General features: G+C 42.0%; 1 protein-coding gene across 1 annotated transcript in view; it reads left to right on the forward strand.

Annotated features, from left to right (window-relative positions):
* The first annotated feature begins 511 nt into the window (after positions 1–511).
* CUNH6orf118 (chromosome unknown C6orf118 homolog) overlaps positions 512–22,858 on the forward strand; it is a 40,443-nt gene continuing 18,096 nt past the window's right edge. The window contains exons 1-3 of the mRNA XM_018571505.1: positions 512–1,225; positions 11,601–11,723; positions 19,393–19,452. Of these exons, the coding sequence (XP_018427007.1) occupies positions 557–1,225; positions 11,601–11,723; positions 19,393–19,452 (852 nt within the window). The 5' untranslated portion in view covers positions 512–556. The remainder of the gene's footprint in view (positions 1,226–11,600; positions 11,724–19,392; positions 19,453–22,858) is intronic.

The following is a 22,858-nucleotide window of genomic DNA, read 5'->3' on the forward strand; positions in this document are numbered from 1 at the left end:
TTGGTTGGTGCCTAGGCAATAGAATGCTCATCCCATTCCCTCTGTTTGTATTTTGAGTGAATCAACATTCACTCAACTTTAACATTGCTTGCATGACAGAGCACCTCCATGATTTATAAATTATTCCCCCACTGACTCCTTATCTTGTACAGGACCTAAAATCCAATTGGATTCCTGTATAGCTCCTTATGCTTTAGAGATAATATATTTGCTTAAGTGGTACCAAAAGCAATCATGTGCAGGAACCCAGAGTAACAACTTTAACATTTTACAGTAAGATCTCTGTTTGGTTATGGATAATGCACTTTGATCATTGCTCTCCACATTATTAATTGAAAGGCATACACCAAACAGCAGAAATAATGTCATTGAGATGATAAATACTCCTATTATTTTGATCATTTGCTTTTGTATTGAATATTTGGCAATTCGTCACTTATAGAGACAACTCGGTTCATTTGTATTTCTTTGCTTCTTTCCTTAGATGCGATGCAGCATATTTACCTGAATAGATGAGGGGAAATATTGCCACTCTGCTACAAAGCAGCAAACAAAAATGAAGCCTCTTAACAAACTTTTGGATGAAATAGAATGGGCAAATAAAAAGGACTCCTGGGATTATACAGGTGGACATCTAAATCATAACCATCTTTTCAAGCCTCAAATTCTTGAAGCAAAGACATTTTGGAGAAGTGGACAGAACCAGCAAAAGTTGCAGCATAGCAAACTTAGATATGATGCAGCATCAAGTGAATCAGATGAGAACAGCAAAAAGATGAAAGATGCTCTCATGCACTTTACTGTTAAAACAAGTTTAGTACAAGGTCTCAAGACTAAATCAGCACGTACCCTTACTTCAGTGATAAAACCATTTGGCCCTGCTACTCCCTTAAATACCCCTTTTGCTAGTTCTCTTCTAGGAACTCAGTCATGTGGAACTTGCATGGAAAATCAAGAACAAGTATATGATGAAATATCACTGCAGGGTGAAGAGCTTGAACCTCCTGATTTAAAGGTGCTGAATTTCAATTATGAACTATATAAAACAAATAAGGATTACAAAGACAAATACAGATTTATTCCCACATATTTTTCTGGTCTTACCAAATCAGATCAGTTCAGAATGTTTTTACAGTTTGACAAAGAAGTTCTCCAGAGACAACATTTGACAAAGGATTTCTGCAAGAGTTCAAGGGTTGAATACTACGAGATGAAGTTGACAAAGGTATAGACAAGGCTTAGATAAATCTGAACACAATGTGGGTTACTGTTTGGATGTGAAACGTACCCTAAAGCTGAACTTCAGCCTTCCCTTTCATCTGGCACAGTTGCACAGGCTCCTTTCCTGTACTGAAAATGCTTAGTATAATTTTACTGAACACTAGCTTCTTACAGCTTGCATTAGAAGCTACAGCAGGTCAGATAGAGCCACCTTATTTTCTAGCTGGAGGATGTCCAACATTATCTATCCTTTCCTCCTCAGATAAATTGTTCCTGGCCTGCCCCTTTCATTCATTGCATTTCAGGTTTTTCAATCATGAAGGCTCAGCATTGCAAATCGGCATTAGTTAAGGTGGTCTGTATGCTAGTGCAGTCTGCCAAGGAGTGCTCACTCCTTCAGAATGACACCCACCCTAGAAGGCATTTTGATATTTGCATAACACCTCTCAAGAGGCAGTCCACTGCTTGCATCAGGGCTGAGAGCTCATGAGAGTGGCACAAGGCAGGGCGCTGTGATATTTTCAGGAAGTTATATACAGAACAATACTTCCCAACAGCCATTAACTGCTTGCATGGCACAGAAAAGCATTTCACTGCGTCTAAAATAGAGTATATAATGAAGATAGAAAGTTTTTTGTTTTTTTTTATTATTATTTAATTAACATAGTGATGAGGGAAGAGGAGGGGCAGAAATCAGGGAAGGCAAAATATAAGCAGATTAAACTTCAGCTTTAATCTCTGCAATGTGTATCTGATCAGTTTATTTACTTTATTTTTTAGTTGTCCACTGCCAAACATCTTTTCAAAGCTCTGTAACTGGAAAAAAAATTGTACATAAAACATCATAAATTACAGTGGAAAGTTCAATTTAGAATGCCGTCGGTCTATAATGCCACAGACAAATATATGTAATCATAATATCTGAAATAAAAAAAAAAGAATACATTGAACCTGCGTTCTCTTTAACTCTAAATGTAGTTAGCCTTGCACTGTAGGAGCCCTAAAGCCCAGGTAACACAAATTACATTAGTTATGTTATAAAATAACTCAAATATTCTAATATCCATTTTATGTATGATTTGAAATTTGCTAAAACTCCAAGCTATTATGATACATGTACTGTGTCAGAAGTACACCTGGAGAACACTTAGCACTGGTTCAGAATATGGATTGAAGGACTCTTGGGAGTCCTAAAGCTCAGGGAGCTCTGCTATGAAGATATATTTAGTTCCTAAAGTAGTTGTCTGCATCATTCTTTCCCACCTTCTATAGCAATGGCTTAGTTAAACAAGTGTAAGTTGCAGTTAAAGTGAAACTAGACCCACCAATTTAACTGTCTCCCAAAACAGTTACCGTATTTTTCGCTCCATAAGACGCACTTTTTTTCCCCAAAAGGCAGGAGGAAATGTGTGTGCGTCTTATGGACGAATCCCTATCGCCCGACGCCCAGGACATGCAGTTTCGGACGCCGGGCGAGTAGTTTTTTGTACATTTAGCCCTGCTAAAGCAGAGCTGAATGTACAGTGGGAGACGCTGCTCAGGGTCCGGTGCTCCTTATGGAGCATAAGATAAGGTACTTTCAAGGCATGACAACTGTTAAGGTTGCCAGTCTGCTTATTTCTGCTTTCAACCAAACTTTCAAACCCTCAAATGGCTGGTGTTATACTGTAGCTGATCACATGTGCAGCACCATTGTAACTGCAATTCAAATAGAAGCTTAGAGGGCACCTTTCTTATCCATAAAGGATAGGAGGGTGTAATTCCACTTTACGTATTAGTTCATTGCTGTGATGAAGAGGCTTACTGGCCAACGGTAAGGCCCAAGAGAGGGCAGGGCTAGGCACCAAGAATTAAACACAAAATCACTTAAAAACAGATAATATCTTTAAATCCCTACCGTGCAGTGTTTCCATAGTTAGAATTATTCCTTCCAAACTTGATTGTATACCTAAAAAATGGCATACAATTCACAGTGTATTTTAATAAAATTAGGCCTTTAATACAATAGGTCACCAGCACACTTTCAAACTAGCCAGTAAACAAACTAAACAAAGATTTTTGTTGCATTTGTTTTCAAATACATGTTGAAACCATTTAGTTAGTTTTTTGCTGGCTAGCTTGAACGTGTGGTGGGAACCTATTGTAGTGTTTTGCATATTGCCGTGCCCATGGTTAGCTTTCTCCTTTTTTGCTAGTTTCAGTTTATTCAGAGCAGCTACCATCTTTGTGTTTTTGTATTTGGTGCAGACACACACTTGAAGTATTCAGCTGCCTTGCAAAGGCAATGTCTGGACCTCTAGTATGTTGCTCTACCTTTAAAGAGACCCAGTTGCCAGACCATTAATTTAAATATAAATATTTTCGTAAGCTTTTATGTGCTTTAATTGTATTTTATGCATGTTATTTACCTGTAAAAGCATCCCTTGTGTATACATCCAAGAGCCCTGAGATTGCTGAGTGCTGATATATTGGATGTGTTGTAAGCAGCCCCAGTAGAATCAGAGCTGTCACTCAAGTGAATTTTTTTTTTATTTCCCCTTTTCTCCACCATGGCAGCTACATAAAAGGTTGTGGGGGGAAGAGTAGAATAAACAAAACCAGCACACAGGGTAATTAGACACTCCCAGAAGAGGAAAAGGATATGACATTCAAGAGGGCTGCAACTAACGATTATTTTCATAATTGATTACTTTGCCAATTATTTTTTTGATTATTCAGATTAAAAAAAATGAAATACCATATTTTATTTAAAGTACACAAATGGAGGGGTACTAACATAAAGTTCACTTCGGAATAAAACTGCCTGCTCAATTTTTTGCAATCGCACTGCACTGGAATGTACCAGAATAACCTATGTGATAGCACAGACACAGTGACAGGTCCTCAATATGGAGACATCAGAAGTCTTTTAGACCTCTAATGTCACCTACGAACCCCAAAGAAGCTGATGAAGCTTCTTCTCCGGCTACAGCAGCTGGAGAAACGACAGACTAAAAGTGAAAGTGATGTAATACACATTACTTCCAAACTCAGTGATCGAATGGGGAGATCAGCAGGTGGACGTGTGCTGATCCCCCTCCGATCACGTGCTAAGCCTGGGCCTGCACGGGGGACAGCAAAGGGAGGGATTAGCGATGTAATGAAACGGCCGGCCGGGAGCTTTACATTCAAGCGGCGCATTCTAGAGACGCCCGATAGCTGTATTAGCAGCCGATTTCACTGCCGTTGCCGATCCCGTGATCCGCTGTGACTGGTGCAGCCGGGACCAGCACGGCTGCTTTGTGACAGGGGATCAAAGGGAGATCAGTACACGATCTCCCTCTGTTCTCCTCTCCGTCCCGAATGCAGGAAGTGATGTATATTACATCACATCCACATTCTGCTGTCACTCTCCAGCTTCAGAAGCTTCTAAAGCAGATCTCTGCTTCATCAGCTTCTCTGGGGGTCCCTAGGTGACATTAGGCGTCTTGGAGACCCCTGATGTCTCTATTAAGAGGACCTGTCATGTAAATTGGCTATCACATAGGGGATTTCTTAGTCCCCTATGTGATATGAACAAAGTTAAGTTTAAAAAAAAAAAGTTTAAAAAAAATTAAAGCAAAAGAAATAAAGAAGCTAAAAAAAAAAAAATCACAAATAAAAAAAATTTAAAATAACACACAAAATGTTTTAAAGTCCACCCCCCTCCATATACCCATGTGATACCAATACAGTTAAGTGTAAAAAAAATTAAAGAAGCATACATTTTTTTTAACGGTCCCCTGCCCCCCACATACACTCGCAAACATGCGTCGGGTGCGCCTACGTGCGAAAACGATGATTGTGCCCGTTGTGTCGCACATGTTACATATCGCCGCGAACGTCGGAGTGTGAGCAATAATTTTAGGGCAATTAATCACTGATAACACTAAAATGATGAGCAGTAAAAGCGTTTAATGCGTCACCTATGGCCAAATTTCAGTGTGGTCATTTGTTTCAATTTTGCGGGCGTGCACAATTTTAAAGCTTGACGTGTTTGGTGTCTATTTACCCGACTTGACCCCGTCTTTTATATTTTACCAAAAATATGGGTAAGAATAAATGTTTTTTAACATAACGTAGGGAAAACCTTTTTTTTTTTTCAAAATTTGTGGTACTTTTTTCATTATATAGTAAAAAATAAAACCCCAGTGGTGATTATATACCACCAAAAGAAAACTCTATATGTCCCTAAAAATTTTTTACATAAATTGCAAAGCTATAGTCCGGTCATACTGACTGGTGAGACACCCTAAAAATTTTTACGCCCTGCTAATAGCCGTTGCCGGCTGTAAATGATGTTCATGTTTCCCGTGGGAAAGGACGTTCAAAAATGGCCGGATTGCAAGTAGTTACATAATGCGTGGGGACAGTAAATCAGTGTCGAATCATTGCAGTCAGAAAAAATCCCTAAACATACTTACAAGATGGCAAAGGAGAAGAAAACTAAGATGGCGAGGGAGGATATTACAAAAGACATATTATAGAAAAAGTATTTACAGAAAACAAACAAAGCTTAAAGTGACATTAAACCCTCAGATTTTTTAACATAAACCAATACTGTAATGTGTGCCTTACTGTAATCCATGGTAGTTTCCCTTCTCTTTGCTGCTCTTCCTTTTAAATCTGTATCTCTTCTCATGCTTGGGGAGAACTTCCCTTTGCAGCTGAGTGCCTCTTCCTGTAGTGCTGGCTCAGGTTGCAAACCTACACACTGACACCATGTATCCATTCCAGAGACAAGGCAGTCTGCTGCAAAACAGAAGTTCTGCCCAGCATGAGATGAGATACAGATTTAAAAGGAAGAGCAGCAAAGAGAAGGGAAACAACCATGGATTACAGTAAAGCACACATTACAGTATTGTTTTATGTGAAACAATCTGAGGGTTTAATGTCACTTTAACTGCTTATTCAGTCCAGATTGGCCTAAAACTAATAAATCCATTTTGTTCCGATCTGCAATACTTTTTTGCCAACATCTCCCCCCTCTGGGGTGTGGGTAGCCTCTATCAAGGGCCACAAATGTTAGTCTTTTCTCTTGATATTTATCTTTTTGTGCAAAGTGCCTACCAACAACAGTTATTAAGTGCCAATAAGTTTAGCATGTACATGTTATTAAATAGGATCATGTATCCTTTTCCAAAAAAGTATTTTAGTCTTCCCAATATAAAATAATCCATATTTACATTTCAAAAGATAAATTACTCCTTTGGTCTGACAGTTTACAAAATTAATCATCTTGTGTTTACATCCATTAGGTAAGATTACCATTTTTTTCAATGTTGATTAATTGACAATCTGGACATAAACAACATTTAAAGGCAAAAAGGTGTAACAAGGTGGTTGTATTGTATGGGTTGAATCACAGCTTCAGAGGGTATTTAATGCAATAGGGTTTTATTGGTATTGGCTCTTTTTACAGGTTAAGTATGGGATCAACTGTATAACCGCATTTATATGATAGTTCACAATGAGGGTAATTATCATCTGGTAGTGACACGTCCCGGAATTATTCTGAATATAACGGTAGTTCACAGTATAAGCTTATGTTATGTCAGGTCTCAATAATAAGCTTTATATAATGGCAGTTCACATGAAATGAGATTTATGTATTGGCTGTTCACAGTATAATCAGGTTAGAATGGTATGATACTTGCAGTAAGCTGAGTAGAGGTGTGTTGCTGCCACCCGGTGGCCTGGAACGGGAAGTGCGAGTCTTCACTCAGCTTGCAGGAAACGTCAGCAGACTCACTCAGCAGGGCTGGACGGAAGCAGAGCCGTTGAGTGGCTGTAACAGCCGAGGAGGAGGGGCTCTGTCCGGCCCAAACGAGGGGAGCTGAGTTGGGGCTCTGTCCGGCCCAAAACAGGAGTGGAGCTGGGGCACTATCCGGCCCAATAGTGGGTGAAGGTAGGGGCTCACGTCCGGCTCAATAGTGGCTGATGTAGGGGCACTCGTCCGGCCCAATACAGGTCTGCTGGAGGGGTTATACCTGGCGTCAGGCTCCAAGCACGAACGCCAGGTAATTGAATTTGCTTCTCTAAATAGGAAGGGGGGAGGAGTCGGGTGACGCCGCCGTTCATGACGTCATTCGAGCTCCGACATTGCCGCTGATGCTGGCCGGGAACCCTGCTCTGAGGTAGGGATGTTACAGGACCCCCCCCCTGAGGGACCCCTCCTGGGGGCCAGGGGACCAGGCCTGTCGGGGTTGCGAGAATGGAACATCCGGATAAGACGTGCAGCATGAACCTCGGAGGCGGGTTCCCAGGAATCATGCTGAGGACCGTAATTCTTCCAGCGGATCAGATATTGTAGGCGGTTTCTATGATGACGGGAGTCCAGGATCTGCCCTACTTCGTATTCTTCCTGGCCGTCTACCACAACTGGTGGTAGCGGAACTGGAACTCTACCAGGGAAGGTGTTGGGACGGTAGGGTTTGATCAGTGAGACGTGGAATGTCGGATGAATCCGTAAGGTTGAGGGCAACACCAGTCTCACAGCTGCCTGGTTGATCACCGAGTGGATGGGAAAGGGACCGATGAATAACCCACTAAACTTGCGTGATGGCGTCTGTAGGTTAAGATGTTTTGTGGACAACCATACTAGATCACCATTTTGGTATGAAGGTGGAGTTCTCCTATGATGGTCGTAGTAAGTCTTTTGCCTGCCCTGGGCTTTAGCGATGTTTTCACGAAGAAGAGGAAGAATATCTTTTAGGTTGTTGACGTAATCGTTAGCCGCAGGGTTGTTCGTAGGAATCTCCTGAGGGGAGAAAGAAGGATGGAACCCGTAGTTGGCATAGAATGGTGAACAACCCGTGGTGGCACTGGTATTGGTATTGTATGCGAACTCGGCTAGGGGAAGTAACTCATGCCAGTTGTTTTGTAGGTGAGTGCAATAACAACGGATATATTGTTCTAGACAGCGGTTTACACGTTCCGTTTGGCCGTTTGTTTGCGAATGGTAGGCTGAGGACAATCGATGGTCAATCTGGAGTTTGAGACAGAGAGCTTTCCAGAATCTGGAAATGAATTGCGATCCCCTGTCTGACACAATCCTAGAGGGAATTCCATGAAGTTTGAAAACATGCTGTGTCAGGATCTCGGCTGTCTCCTTGGAGGTTGGTAGTTTTGTGAGGGGCACAAAGTGGGCCATCTTAGTGAGATAGTCAACTGCGACTAAGATTGTGTTGTACCCCCCGGAGCGTGGTAATTCCACAATAAAATCAAGTGAAATGGCCTCCCAAGGTTTGTGAGGTATGGGAAGACTTGTGAGAAGACCGAAAGGTACAGGGAAGGATCCGGTAACCTTAAGATGGGGGCAGTAGTGAATCTGCATTTTAGGTTATCGAAGGCCTCCTGAGTAGTTTAATTCCATGCATAGCTTTTGAGGCAACTTGTTAGTTGGGTTAATGGTTTCACTATTTGGGAGAAATTCTTGATAAATTTGCGATAAAGGTAAACTTACCCGGCTTTTTCTTCTTAAGTAAGGAGCAGTCTTCTGTGGTGTGATGTGGCCCACCGCAGTACATACAGAGCTGGAGGGACCTTCGCGTAGACCTCTCCGTCGAGGTAAGCGGTCCCCTGATTGCACTTATTTCCATGGGTACAACGGACTCAACAGGTGGACCCCGGGGGGCCGCGTATGTAATCCCTGAGAGTCTCTCAGCCTTCCGTTCCCTGAGTCTTCTGTCAATGGAAATACTGAGCTGCATAAGAGCATCCAATGTATGGGGCATTTCGGTGCGGGCCAGCTCATCTTTTAGGGCCTCCGATAGGCCAAGCCGGAACTGTTTTTTTAGGGTGACGTTGTTCCATTCAGACTCGGTGGCCCACCTTTTGAATTGGGCGATATAATCCTCTACAGGGTGTTTACCCTGTTTTAGGGCACGCAGAGCAGATTCAGCTGAGATCTGCTTGCTGGGGTCATCATAGAGGAGATCCATTGCGGCACTGAAGTCTCTGAAAGAGTTTAGAATAGGATCCTCTCTTTCAATAAAGGTGTTGGCCCAGGCTCGGGGTTCCCCTCTGAGGTAGGAAATGGCAGTACATACTTTGGTTCTGTCAGTGGCATAGGTACGTGGCTTCATGTCAAATAGCAATTTACAGGCATTGATTTATTCTCTGTACTTCTTCCTATCGCCCGAGAAGGTATCTGGTGGGCTTATTTTAGGTTCTGGTGGGTCAGGTGTAACTACCCGGGTTGGGAGGTTATCGGTGACGTATGACCTGAGAGACCGATTTTCAGTCGAAGGGTCTGTGACCATCTGTGATAGCGCGTCAAGTCTTTAATTGAACGCCCCATGTGGTTGACTACCTCTGATGGATCCATTATTTCCTTTTTTGAGGAGGTTTGTGCTTTCTGTAACGGGGTGGTTGTATTGTATGGGTTGAATCACAGCCTCAGAGGGTATTTAATGCAATAGGGTTTTATTGGTATTGGCTCTTTTTACAGGTTAAGTATGGGATCAACTGTATAACCGCATTTATATGATAGTTCACAATGAGGGTAATTATCACCTGGTAGTGACACGTCCCGGAATTATTCTGAATATAACGGTAGTTCACAGTATAAGCTTATGTTATGTCAGGTCTCAATAATAAGCTTTATATAATGGCAGTTCACATGTAATGAGATTTATGTATTGGCTGTTCACAGTATAATCAGGTTAGAATGGTATGATACTTGCAGTAAGCTGAGTAGAGGTGTGTTGCTGCCACCCGGTGGCCTGGAACGGGAAGTGCGGGTCTTCACTCAGCTTGCAGGAAACGTCAGCGGACTCACTCAGCAGGGCTGGACGGAAGCAGAGCCGTTGAGTGGCTGTAACAGCCGAGGAGGAGGGGCTCTGTCCGGCCCAAACGAGGGGAGCTGAGTTGGGGCCCTGTCCGGCCCAAAACAGGAGTGGAGCTGGGGCACTATCCGGCCCAATAGTGGGTGAAGGTAGGGGCTCACGTCCGGCCCAATAGTGGCTGATGTAGGGGCACTCGTCCGGCCCAATACAGGTCTGCTGGAGGGGTTATACCTGGCGTCAGGCTCCAAGCACGAACGCCAGGTAATTGAATTTGCCGCTCTAAATAGGAAGGGGGGAGGAGTCGGGTGACGCCGCCGTTCATGACGTCACTCGAGCTCCGACATTGCCGCTGATGCTGGCCGGGAACCCTGCTCTGAGGTAGGGATGTTACAAAAGGACACATTCTAAAGACAAATACAAAAATGTAATATATTGCAGCTTACCAATTCCTAAATGTGGCTGTTTTAGTTTTCTTTTTTAGTTTCTTTTTCTTTACTTTCACCTAGTGATCCAGCCAATAAGTCTGTTGTTTTTCAACATCCTTTAACAGACCAATCTGTCCCTGAAAACTCGCAGTTAGAAGGTTGAGGCACACCATTTAACACTGACGGGGTGGTCAGCATTTATTAAGTTACAGTATGTAAAACCTTTATCTCAAAAGGGAAAACAAAACGGTTGCTATAACTGCTTCAAGTGTTTTGTAAGTGTTCTCTAGAGTCTGGCTTTAATTTGATAGTTATGTCCATCTAAATGTCCATTAAAATGCCTTTACATATACTTTAACTGTGTAGTGACAGGCCCGGCGCTACCATATAGGCAGGTCAAGCAACTGCTTGACGGCGCCAGCGGGGGTGGATGCGACTGGCTGCAAGATGGACGCGGCGACTAGTGATCAGAGCCGCCTCTCTGAGCAGAGGAGCGGCAGGTATGTTCCCGCCCCCCGTCCCCCTGCGCCGGGTCGAGTAGACAGTGAGAGGGGAGCTGCACTCGCAGCCCTTCTTCTCAGCTGTCACAGGAGTTCTAGCACAGTACTGTGCTAGAACTCCTGTATTGGAGGTGACAGGTTCAATAAAGAGAACCTGTCACCTCCAAATGCTGTCACACAGTGACTTGTTAACTAGCTCCTGTGTGATAGCAATAAAGTTAAGTAAAAAAAATAAAAATTTATAAAAAAATTATAAAATAAATAAACATTTAAGAAAAAATAAGTAAAAAATTATAATTAAAATGATAAAAAAAGTAAAAGATAGTAAGATTAAAAAAGTTGCCCCAACAAAATGCCTTTAATCTTTGCTCATCTTCCTATTGTAATTCACAGAAACAGAGCATAATTGTAATATAATATTTACTGTCAAGAGTAGAGATTCTGCATATGCTTTAAAAGGCACAAAAAAGTAACAGGTACTACTTTTTGAAGAACAGCTACCTGAAAAGGACCACAAGAGATTTTCTTTAGTATGGTCACAACAGAGCCCACCAAAGCTACTATTTGTGGGAGTTGCATAGACAAGCAACAAAATAGTACAAACAATGTGTTTTCTAAATCTCACCTCTTTATTTTTTCCTTCATAGGAACTTCTGAATATTGCCCATATCCAGCCCCCTCATTTCGCCCGTTTGCAGATCTTCAGTGAAACATTTGGAAACATTTGCAACATTTCTTTTGTTTTTGGAACTATACTGAAGCAAGTAAAGGTACATATATAACAAGATTTTGCTGAAGATAAATCACCAGGGCAGTAAGCTCTTGCTTAATGCACGTTATTTAAGGTTCACAACAGAATTTATCAAGGTACAACATAAGGATGCAAGAACTTTATAAGGCCCCATGTTGGGTGTATGAGAATTAAACTACCATGCCTAAGCTGACGTTAGCCAATAATAAAATTATTCAGTGATAATTAATTGGTAGACCCTAAAAGAAACAAAACATCTACCACTGGACCTAATGCAGGAGGATAAGGAGGATTCTTGAGGGTACCTGCAGGCATTCCCCTAACTAGATGGACCGTAGGAATATAGAGTACTTGTCTTAGCAGGGTGTGCTTTCATGAGGGCTTATTTTTAAGGTCCCTGTTAAACAAATATAAATAGAACTGGGTGCCTGCTCCAATGAAAACCTAATATAAAGTAACTCCTATATTACCTCTAATTCCCCAAAGGATAAAATACAAAATATTAACAACCACTTACAAAGCCATTCACAACTCTGCCCCAGGTTACATCTCCAACCTTTACGCTCCTCCCAAGACCTCCTGCTCTCTTGCTCCCTTGTCAACTCCTCCCCTGCTTGCCTCCTGGACTTCTCTAGAGTCTCCCCCATTTTTTGGGACTCCTTACCCCAACCCGTCCGTCTATCTCTTACTCTGACTGCCTTTAGGTGATCCCTTAAGACTCATCTCTTCAGGGAAGCCTATCCCACTTCAACCTAACCATTGAAATATCACTTTCTCAAACAATTCATCCCTATAGAGCTACCTCCTCATGTATCACTTGCCCCTCCCTTTTAGATTGTAAGCTCTCATGGGCAGGGCCCTCCTTGCCGTCTTGTATTGTAATTGTAATGTCTTCCTTATATTGTAGAGCGCTGCGCTGTCAGGGTTCCACCCTGACTTTACTGGTTTGCAGCATTCTGGCTTGGCTGCCATTTTACTCACCAGTTTCCTTCCTTGCTTGAGCAGACTCTGGAACGTTGCTCACTACTCCCAGGCTCCCTCTTATGGCCAGATACGAGAGCATCATCTGGGAGTTTCCTGTCTCTGAGTGATGATGTCACCCCACTCACTATATATAAACCATTCAGTCCACTCTGACCTTGCCCTTGCGTGGTCTTCCTGCTAGTACATTCCTGCTGCTCTGAGTATCCTGATTCTGTGTATGATCCGATCCTGGCTGATGTTCTCTTCTGGCTCCTGCTCCTGGCTTGTTCCTGACCACGCTGATTTCCTGGCTCCTGCTCCTGGCTTGTTCCTGGCGACGCTGATCTCCGTGTTCCTGACTCTGGCTTGTTCCGGTTTAAGACTCTGCTTACTCCTGTGGACACTGTTCTTAATAAATATTTTAACTTGCACCTTTCGCTTGTCTGGTTTTCATTGTGCTCTGACATTACGCAAGGGCCATGAATCCAGATGGTGCAAGTGTAAACCCTAGTCCCTCTCCGTTGAAGACTATTTTTTCCAGGCTTGATTCGCAGAATCAAAGAATGGAGCGATTCGCTCAGGCTCTGCAGACCCTGCTCTCTCGCACGGCTCATTTGGACCCAGCTACCCACTACCCCTTTTGGTCCTTCCATTGCTCCTGAGCCTACCCCTGTAAGGGGCATGTTGGGTCAAGCTCCCTTACCCCAACATTAGGGGGGTGACCCCAATCATTGCCGCGGATTCCTGAACCAGGTGGGAATCTATTTTGAGTTGGTTCCGCAGGCATTTCCTGGCGCAGGGCGAAGGTCGGGTTCTTGATATCCCTATTGACGCATAAAGCATTATGCTGGGCTAATCCGCTTTGGGAGAATGATAAGCCCATTATTTTCAACTACCCAGAATTTGTGGCCTCCTTCAGACGGGCATTTGATGTACCAGCTCGATCCCTCTCTGCCGCTAAACTGCTTATGTGCATGCGGCAAGGTATGCGAACTGTAGCCGAGTATGCCATAGAGTTTCGTACCTAGCAGCAGAGGTAGGCTGAAATAATGAGGCACTGGTGGCAGCCTTCTTCCATGGGCTCTCCGATAATATCAAGGATGAAGTGGCTGCTAAGGAATTACCTAGCGATTTGGAGGAGCTGGTGTCATTCCTGATTCTCATTGACACCAGCCTCCATGAGAGGCCCTCGTTTAGGGAGCGCCTGCGTAGGCCTCCTAATAAGTTGGCTCCCTCGTTTTCCTCCCCTCCCACACCTTCCACTCCATCCTCATCGTCCGGTGTGTTGTCTACTGGAGGTATTGAACCCATGCAACTGGGAGTTACACGTTTGTCCGAGGCTGAAAGGGCCTATAGGAGACGAGAGGGACTATGTCTCTACTGCGGCCTCACAAGTCATCTTTTGAGGTCATATCCCACATGGCCGGGAAACGCTTGCACCTAAGACTCCATAGGGGACGGATCTTAAGTGGGGTTTCCTCGTCCCCAGGGCTCCTCAAGGAGAAGCCTCTGGTCACTGTGGTACTCTCATGGGCAGACTTCTCAGTGGTTACTTCGGCACTGATTGACTCCGGTGCTGCGGGTATGTTTATTGACGCTTCTTTTGTCTCTAAGATTCTGATACCCACACAACCTTGTACCACTCCGTTGGCCATTGAGGCCATTGATGGCAGACCCTTACAGCCTGCACTCATCACCCTTGAGACCGCTCCTCTTATCATGGCTGTAGGGGCTTTACATTATGAGACGATCCAGTTCCAGGTGATCTCCTCGCCGCACTTTCCGGTGGTTCGGGGTTATCCGTGGCTCCATTCCCATAATCCCAGGCTCGATTGGGGAAGGTCTGAGATTTTGTCCTGGTCTGATCAATGTTCTGCCAAATGTTTGCAAAGACCCACGAGACTCCTATGTACTGCATCTGTCTCCGAATTGCCTGAAGAGTACAGGGAGTTCTCGGACCTGTTTGATAAGGTTCAGGCCGGTACTCTTCCTCCTCACAGACCGTATGACTGTGCCATTGATCTTATCCCTGGGTCTGTCCCTCCTCGTGGTAGAGTGTATCCTCTCTCAGTTGCGGATAACAAAGCGATGGAGGAGTATGTCTCAGACGCCCTAGCCAGGGGGTTTATCCGCAAATCCTTGTCGCCTGCTGGGGCCGGATTCTTTTTTGCCAAAAAGAATGGAGGGAAGCTTCAACCATGCATCGATTATAGAGGACTCAATCGTATTACCGTTAGGAATGCGTATCCGATTCCCCTCATCACTGAACTCTTTGATCGACTCAAGGGTTCTAAGACTTTCACAAAACTGAACCTAAAGGGAGCCTATAATTTGGTCCGTATTAAAGAAGGCCATGAATGAACGACAACATTCAATACCCGAAGCGGCCACTATGAGTCCCTGGTAATACCCTTCGGGTTATGCAATGCTCCGGCTGTCTTCCAGGAATTCATAAATTATGTGTTGCGCTATATGCTTCAACAATGTGTTGTAGTGTATCTTGTTGATATAGTCACTGGCTAACCATCAGGTGGATGTAGCCCGAGTATTCCAAAGTCTGCGGGAGAATGGGCTATTTTGTAAACTCGAAAAGTGTGAGTTTCATCAAGTCCAAGTCACATTCCTCGGTTATGTTATCTCAGAACAAGGGGTTTTCCATGGACCCACAGAAATTAGCAGCTGTGCTCCAATGGCCTCGCCCATGTGGTTTACGCTCCATCCAAAGATTCTTGGGCTTTGCCAATTATTATCGTAAATTTATCAAACAATTGTCTCCACCTTGGTCAAACCCATCACTGACTTGACTAAGAAGGGTGTGAACCCTCTTTCCTGGTCTCCAGCTGCTGAACAAGCCTTTAAAATTGGCTTTTTCCACTGCACCAGTGTTAGCCCACCCCAACCCAGCCTTACCATTTATATTGGAGGTGGATGCGCCTGAATTGTTGGCAATCATCTTGACTCTCGAGGAATGGCGGCATCTCCTTGAGGGGACCACTGTTCCTGTGTTAATACTCACTGACCACAAGAATCTCACCTATCTCTTGGAGGCCAAACAACTATCCACCCGGTAGGCCAGATGGGCCTTGTTCTTGTCTCGTTTCAACTACATCCTTTCTTATTTGCCTGGGTCTAGGAACATTAAGGCTTACGCCCTGTCCCCCCAGTTTGCCGTACTGTCCATGGAGGTTCCTTTACCTGTTCCTGTTGTACCTCCTAATCGCACTCTTGCCTCGGTATGCTCCAGTTTGACGTCACCTTTGGGGGGACAAATTTTGGCTTTGACGACTACCCACTCTGGCTCCTGACTCTGACTTGTTCTGGTTTAAAATTTTGCTTGCTCCTGTGGACACTGTTCTTAATAAATATTTTAACTAGCATCTTTCGCTTGTCTGGTTTTCATTGTGCTCTGACATGCACATAGACGAACATCAAATAATGTACTTGGAATTTTTGGAACAAAAGTAATTACAACAAACAATGCAAGTTACAAAAGATGGACATACTATCTACATTGCAAGAAGGAATATAAGACTCTCATGAAGACTAGTCTTTGTCCAGGAATCTGACCCCTTATTGTGTATTACCTACAAAGTTCATATACTAGTTGATACACTTATATACATTAAAAACATCTGAAGACGACTGGCAATAGGCAACCTATAACAGCCTAAACATTTTCCTCTGCTTGAGTGTAAACATTCTTCAGAGTCTTAGCTCTGTCGTGTATGGGTCCCTCCTCGGTTTTAACACAAGAGAATTTCACAGCAGTTATGCAGGATTTCATAGGCCAAATTCAGGGTTGTGGACTAAAGTGGGGGCCCCATTTACTTGTCCCTCATGACAATCTACTTATCATGATCTACCCTTGCAGATTGCAATTTTGACTGCTGACCTGCCTGCAGCCTTAATGGCCTGTGAGTCTTTGGCTACGTAGGCTAGATCTGATGAAGAACCTCAAAAATCATTTAAAAATCATTTAAAAAACCAACTGTATATTCTTCATAGATCATATCTGACCCCTGTGTGATTATCCAGGTTTTGCCCAATGCACAGTCCTCTGTGTCCTATGTCTTCTACTGCCCAGGCCTCTTTTTTCCATTTATTATGGGATTGTCTGCAGATTCAAGTTTACAGGTACCAAGCATTAATTTTCAGCATGATAAAATGGGTTCCCCAATTTCTTTAAACCCCAAATATTTCCTTTTGGGTATACTATTAGATTTAGACAAATATAGTACTATTTATTTTTGTTTTGCATGGTACACTTTTTGTTGCATGCAAACAATTTGGTAAAACTTAGATTCAAGCCCTGCCACCCACCTGTGACTCTTGGATCGCCCAGGTTAATGCCGCATTACCCTATAAAAAGCTTGATTGTGAACACAGAGGCTGATGATAGATATGCTTTACATGATTACATGGTCACCTGTTGGACTGCTATAACTTGTACTTTCCTACAATCAACTACAAGATGTAATATGTACTGTTCACGCTGGCTGGACTACTGTTTTTGTATTTCTTCTTTTCTTAAATCATGTCCACCTTTTTGAATGTGAAAAATCCTTTAAAAAGCTAGGAAGTCCACTTCCTGCAAAATCTACAATCTCACATGGAAGACATATATTGCTTGGTGTAAGAAAAATAATTTTCTTACTAGAAAATATTCTGTAGGATGAATCCTAACTTTTTTTGTAATCAGGCCTGGATTAGCATTTTGCCCTAAGTACCATGATTTCTGTGCTTGTGATCTCATTCTAAAGGCCGCTAGCCGCCCATTCTTTGATTAAAACCTTTGTACAGGGTGTTTCCTGTGTGTTCAGACGTCACTCCATGGGATTTGGATTTTGTTCTCTCTACACTTTAAAAAACACCTTTTAAACCTATCTGATATATTCCCCTTTCCACGCTTACAAGGTTACATTACTTGTCACCATCACCTCTTCGAGGCATGTGCCTGAACTGGTGATTTTGTCCTGTAAAGAAACCTTTCTGGTCTTACACAAGAACAAGGTGTTATTAAGGCCTAGAGCCTCCTTCCTTTTTAAGGTGGTTACAGCCTTTAATCTCAACTAGGATATTGTGCTTTTGTCCCTCTGTCTAGCACAAGTACATTAAAAGTAGATTACCTTTCATTGTTTGGATGTGGTTGGAGCTGTGCTTGTCTACCCTGCTACCACTGCTTCCATTAGAAAGAGTCACTCTCTCTTTAGTGGTCCTGTTAGTGTTTTGTTTGCTTTGTTTTCCACCCCTCATTTGGAGTGCTTTTGGCTGGGTCCCTAAATAAATGAGAAAGAAAATTTCATTTTTGTACTCACATAAAATCCTTTTTTTGGCGTACATTGACAGATGTAGGCCCCACCACGCTGTGTTTATGATATTCCTCTCAGTACTGTTTGGTCACAAAGCATGCTCCGAGTGGGAGAGGTTTTACCAGGCTAGTCACTTTTTTGGTTTGTCAATTACCAAATCTTCCAGTTAGCAGTAGTATAATCCAATTGTCTCTGAATCCTTTGCCCCTCAATGAACTCCAAGAAAAGGATTTTATGGTGAGTATAAAAATCCAATTATTTTTGGATTGAAAATTACTTAAAACCCCCAAAACAATACATTTTACCTATAAGTAAAGGACCTGCAGAACAAAAACAGGTAGTTGCAACTTTTTAATCACACAATATTTGTGCAACATTTTTATTATACATATATTTTCAGGAACAAAATACCCTTAAAATAATGTTGGTGCACATAATTTTTTGAGCACTAAAAAAAAATCAATTTTTTTAAAAATTATTAAGCTAATTAAACACCAAATATGTCAAGCCGACATAGGGAAATGTATTGTAAGAACTTTTTTCACATTCAAACAGCCTGCAAATATTCTGTCCCTGCCCATGAACTGTCCACCTCTGACATGTTTCACCCTCACAGGCTTATTCATAGAGCCGAATATATCAAGCCTCAATATTGTGTGCACCCATGAAAAAATCTTTACAGCCCATGTGTAGTACCCTGTTTCCCCTAAAATAAGACCTACCCCGAAAGTAAGACCTAGCACTATTTTTCAAGATTCCTGTAATATAAGACCTACCCCGAAAATAAGACCTAGTTTGGTGGTAGCATGTGAGGGGAAACTTGAAGAGCAGGAGTGATAGTATCAGCCTGCAGGGACATACTGTATTAAGGGGATGACAGGGGACTACCTCCGGTCAGCGCAGTGATAGGGAGCACTCCAGTACCAAACTTCACCAACTACTGTCCCCGAAGGCACTGCTTAATGTAATGGTACTGTACTGTAATGTGTACCGGTAAATGGTACCGTACTTTACCGTGCTGTCCACTGTCTGATGTCCCCACTGCTGCACCGCTGATACCACTGCCCCTGATGGCAAAGGAAGCCGGCGCTGTAGAAAGCAAGGCTGTGGCGGCAGATCGAGCAGAGCCGCATTAGCTGATACGTCCTCTATAGCGCCGGTTACTGTGACAGGCGGAGTTATACCAGATAACTTTGGATTGTTGTACATTTTGTTGCACATTAAAAAATAAAAATAAGACATCCCCTGAAAATAAGACCTAGTGTGTTTTTGGGGGGCAAAAAAAATATAAGACAGTGTCTTATTTTCGGGGAAACACGGTAGTAGGCTTCCAGCTCTAGCTATCTGCTATATATTTTAGCATTATATTTTTGTAACTACTGTTCTGTTTATTTTTTGTGATCTTTTTTTTATTAGAATGCATACGAATTGTATGTAAATTATCTTCTGGATTCTCAGTCTTCACTGCAGCACGAGGTAATTGCTTAGACAATAGCTTTTTATTGCTTGTTTGCTGAACTATACTGCAAATATTCGATAGATTTAAGAAAAAAATGGTTTGGTCGCCAAAATGTTTTAGATCTGACTGTTTTCCACTAGCTTATTTTATTTCTATAGTGAATGTGTAGTTGTTTTGAACATATTTACTAGGGTTAGGGCTGAAAATATTTTGATAGATTTTCCTTGTTTTAGTTATTTAATTTAAATATATAATGTGGCATATTGATATTTTGTATTCTCTTTGTTTGCTTGCAGGTAACATTTTAGGCTTAGGCTCAGTAGCTCTAGATCAAATTACACACAGGTGAAAAAGCAGGAGCAGTGTTTTAAACTATATCTACCCTATGCCATTATTCAAGGTTTTAATGAGAGGCAAAGAAAAGGGATAACTTAATCTTTTAAATTAGATAATTTTTATTAAGCATAAGCAGAAACATAGCAAAACAAATTTAAAAAGAAAAAGGCAAAAGGACAAAAAAAAAGGGACACACATAATTATGGCACATATAATGAACCACACTTAAGCTGATCCCCTATTATACAAGAACAACAACAACAAAGAAAAAATAGTACTGCTAAAAGTACTTTTGTTTTACCTAGACCAATAATTCACCCATTTGGACAACATCTGAGAATGCTTCATGTTAAGCCCTCTTTACTCGTATGTTATGTGTTCATTTTCTACAATTCTATTAAGTTCAGAAATCCACTCTGACAATGTAGGAGGGGAATCAGATAACGATATCCGTACGGCCATTTTTCTAGCAGTAAACAGCTCTTTGAAGATATACTATATACATATACTGTGAATGCCTTTATATAATATATAATAAAAAAAGAACTTTGAAATAAAGTAATTAGGAAAGTGGATTATACCTTTGCGTATAGTAAGCCTTTTTCAGTAAATATCGTTATAGTGATATTAAAGTCAAATTATTTTTTTTTAACATCAATATCTGTTATAGGTGATTAAATTACTTACAATAAATGTTTCTTCCTAATGTTTAACCCTTTTGCTCCCAAGGCCTTTTTTGAATTTTTGTACACATGTTATAATCCACATTTTAGACCTGAAAATTACTTAAAACCCCCAAAACATTTTATATATATATTCTGAAAGCAAAGACCCTGTAGAATAAAATGGTGGCAGTTGCAAATTTTTAAATTGCACGATTTTATCAAGCCCAAACATTTAATAAAAAACACACTTATGTTAATTTTAGTGCCCAAAAACACAATATAATACCCATTTTTGTAAAATATAAAAGAAGGTTATGACGAGTAAATAGATACCCAACATGCCTAGGTTAAAAATTACATGCATGAAACAGCCCCAAAATACAGTAGATATCATAAATATTGACCCTTTACATGTGTTTACGTTAATATGCGCACATTAAATTTATTTTATTTTATTGTATGATTTATTTTATTTAATTGCTAACACATAGGGTGGCTCAGAAGCCTCTTATGTGATAGCACAGTAGTGGTGACAGATGCTCTTTAAGGTGACATTAGGAGTCTATTAGACCCCTAGTGTCACCATTCCATGCCAAAGAAGCTACTGAAGTGCAGATCACGCTCCAATAGCTTCTTGCCCGGCTTCTACAGCCGAGCAATGACAGGTGAGGTACCAGAGGTAATGCAACAACATCGCTTCTGGCCCCATTGAGTGGGGAGGAGATTGGTGAACTAATGTTCACCGGTCTCCTTCCCTGCTTCCTGCTGACAGCAGTGAAGCTGGTCCCAGGAGGGGCAGCGGATTCCGGGACGGAAGGCGGAGGTGTCGGGTGAGGGGGGTGGGCACAGTACATTGACCCCTGGAAGCGATCTGGCAGCAGCTCAGCCATCCAGAATCGCTTCCATTGTAAGGCAGACAGTTGGCTTTACACATGTGAACAGAGCTGCCGGGAGTCCTTTTAAAGGGGCCCACTGCCAGCGACGTATGACATATTGTAGTCGGTGGGAGCAAAAGGGTTAAACATTTTAGTTTCCTGCAGAATCAGCTGATCCCCCGAGCACAGACCCTGGTATCCGGTTTTAGGGTGGATCCTTTCCCTTGCAGGATCCTGTGGAATTGAACTTGTGTGTCTCCACAAACACACAGGCACAGCAAGGCAAGCCACTTCCCTGCCACCTGCTCCCGAATCCTCCCTGGAACCTTCTCTATGATAGTGAATAGAGACTGCTGGAGACTGTGATGTTCCTTGTGATCTTGTACTTGATGAAAAGTTTAGTGAAGCTGACCTGAGAGAGCTGGAGCCAGCTGTTTGTAAAAATGTTTGAAAACATGTTTACTGTAATTGCTTGGGCAAAAATTTAAGGAAATAGTTTACTGGGCAATATATTTTTTAAGCTGAATTCATTATTTAAAAAATGGATGAGAGTTTACTAGTTTAAGTTAGGAAATATATTTAGTAAATAGGCTATGTTATATTGCTGCCAAGCTCAGCAATATAACATATTGAAAAATAACTGGGCGACACATTATGATGCATACGCATATTTGTTTATATGAATACTGTCTTGAGAATCATGCAGAACTGGCACTGCACAAGGAGAGCTTCTGTAAGTGGCGCAATCGAACTTTAGACATAACTTTAGAGCAGTCATTTCTGCATGTAAATTGCATATAAAAATTGCATAAATAGCTTGATAAATTGAGTGTTTTCAATTACTTTGTAGCTACCTAAACCCTTGTGAACTAGACAAGCTCTTACTTTCTTTTTTCAACTAAACTCACCTTACCAGCACTCCCTCCCTGTTCCTTGCTCCTCCGCAGCACTAAAATGACTCGTGTAAGCATTCTGGGGGAGTGTGATGCCACTCCCCCTGTCATGTGACAGTGTTCAGGTTAAACAGTTGGCTGCTGGACCAGAGCACAGTCACAAGGCAGGTAACCTGTAACAGGTATTAGGGCCAAGTATTGTTATTGGCTGTGGAGGAGGAAAAAACTGCGGGAGATCAGTAGTAAGGTTAGTATAGGAAGGTCGTGGGCAGGAGGGCCCTTTGCAGAGAAACATTCACTTTTTCCCCACATGAGCAAGGTGATCATGTCTCTTTAAATAAATGAAGACTGAGACTGTTTAACCTCCATAATTATTTATTTTACTATAAATAACACATTTCATCCCTATGATGATGCCAATGGCTAGCAAAAATTGTGTATAATAATTAAGACAAGACAAAAATAGTAAATAGTAAATAGAAATAGTGAAATCACAGATAAGTGCAGATTTATGTGGAAAGGTCATACTTAAACTGTATGTGTATGCACTTGATGTAAACACACACAAAGACAATGGACACTATTAACATTTAATCCCGTTTTGATTAAAAAAAAATAAAAAATTCTTAGGGTTTTTTTTTGTATGGGCACCTT

Source organism: Nanorana parkeri, unplaced genomic scaffold (assembly GCF_000935625.1).
Source record: "Nanorana parkeri isolate BGI_ZX_2015 unplaced genomic scaffold, ASM93562v1 scaffold1769, whole genome shotgun sequence".
Classification (NCBI taxonomy): domain Eukaryota; kingdom Metazoa; phylum Chordata; class Amphibia; order Anura; family Dicroglossidae; genus Nanorana; species Nanorana parkeri.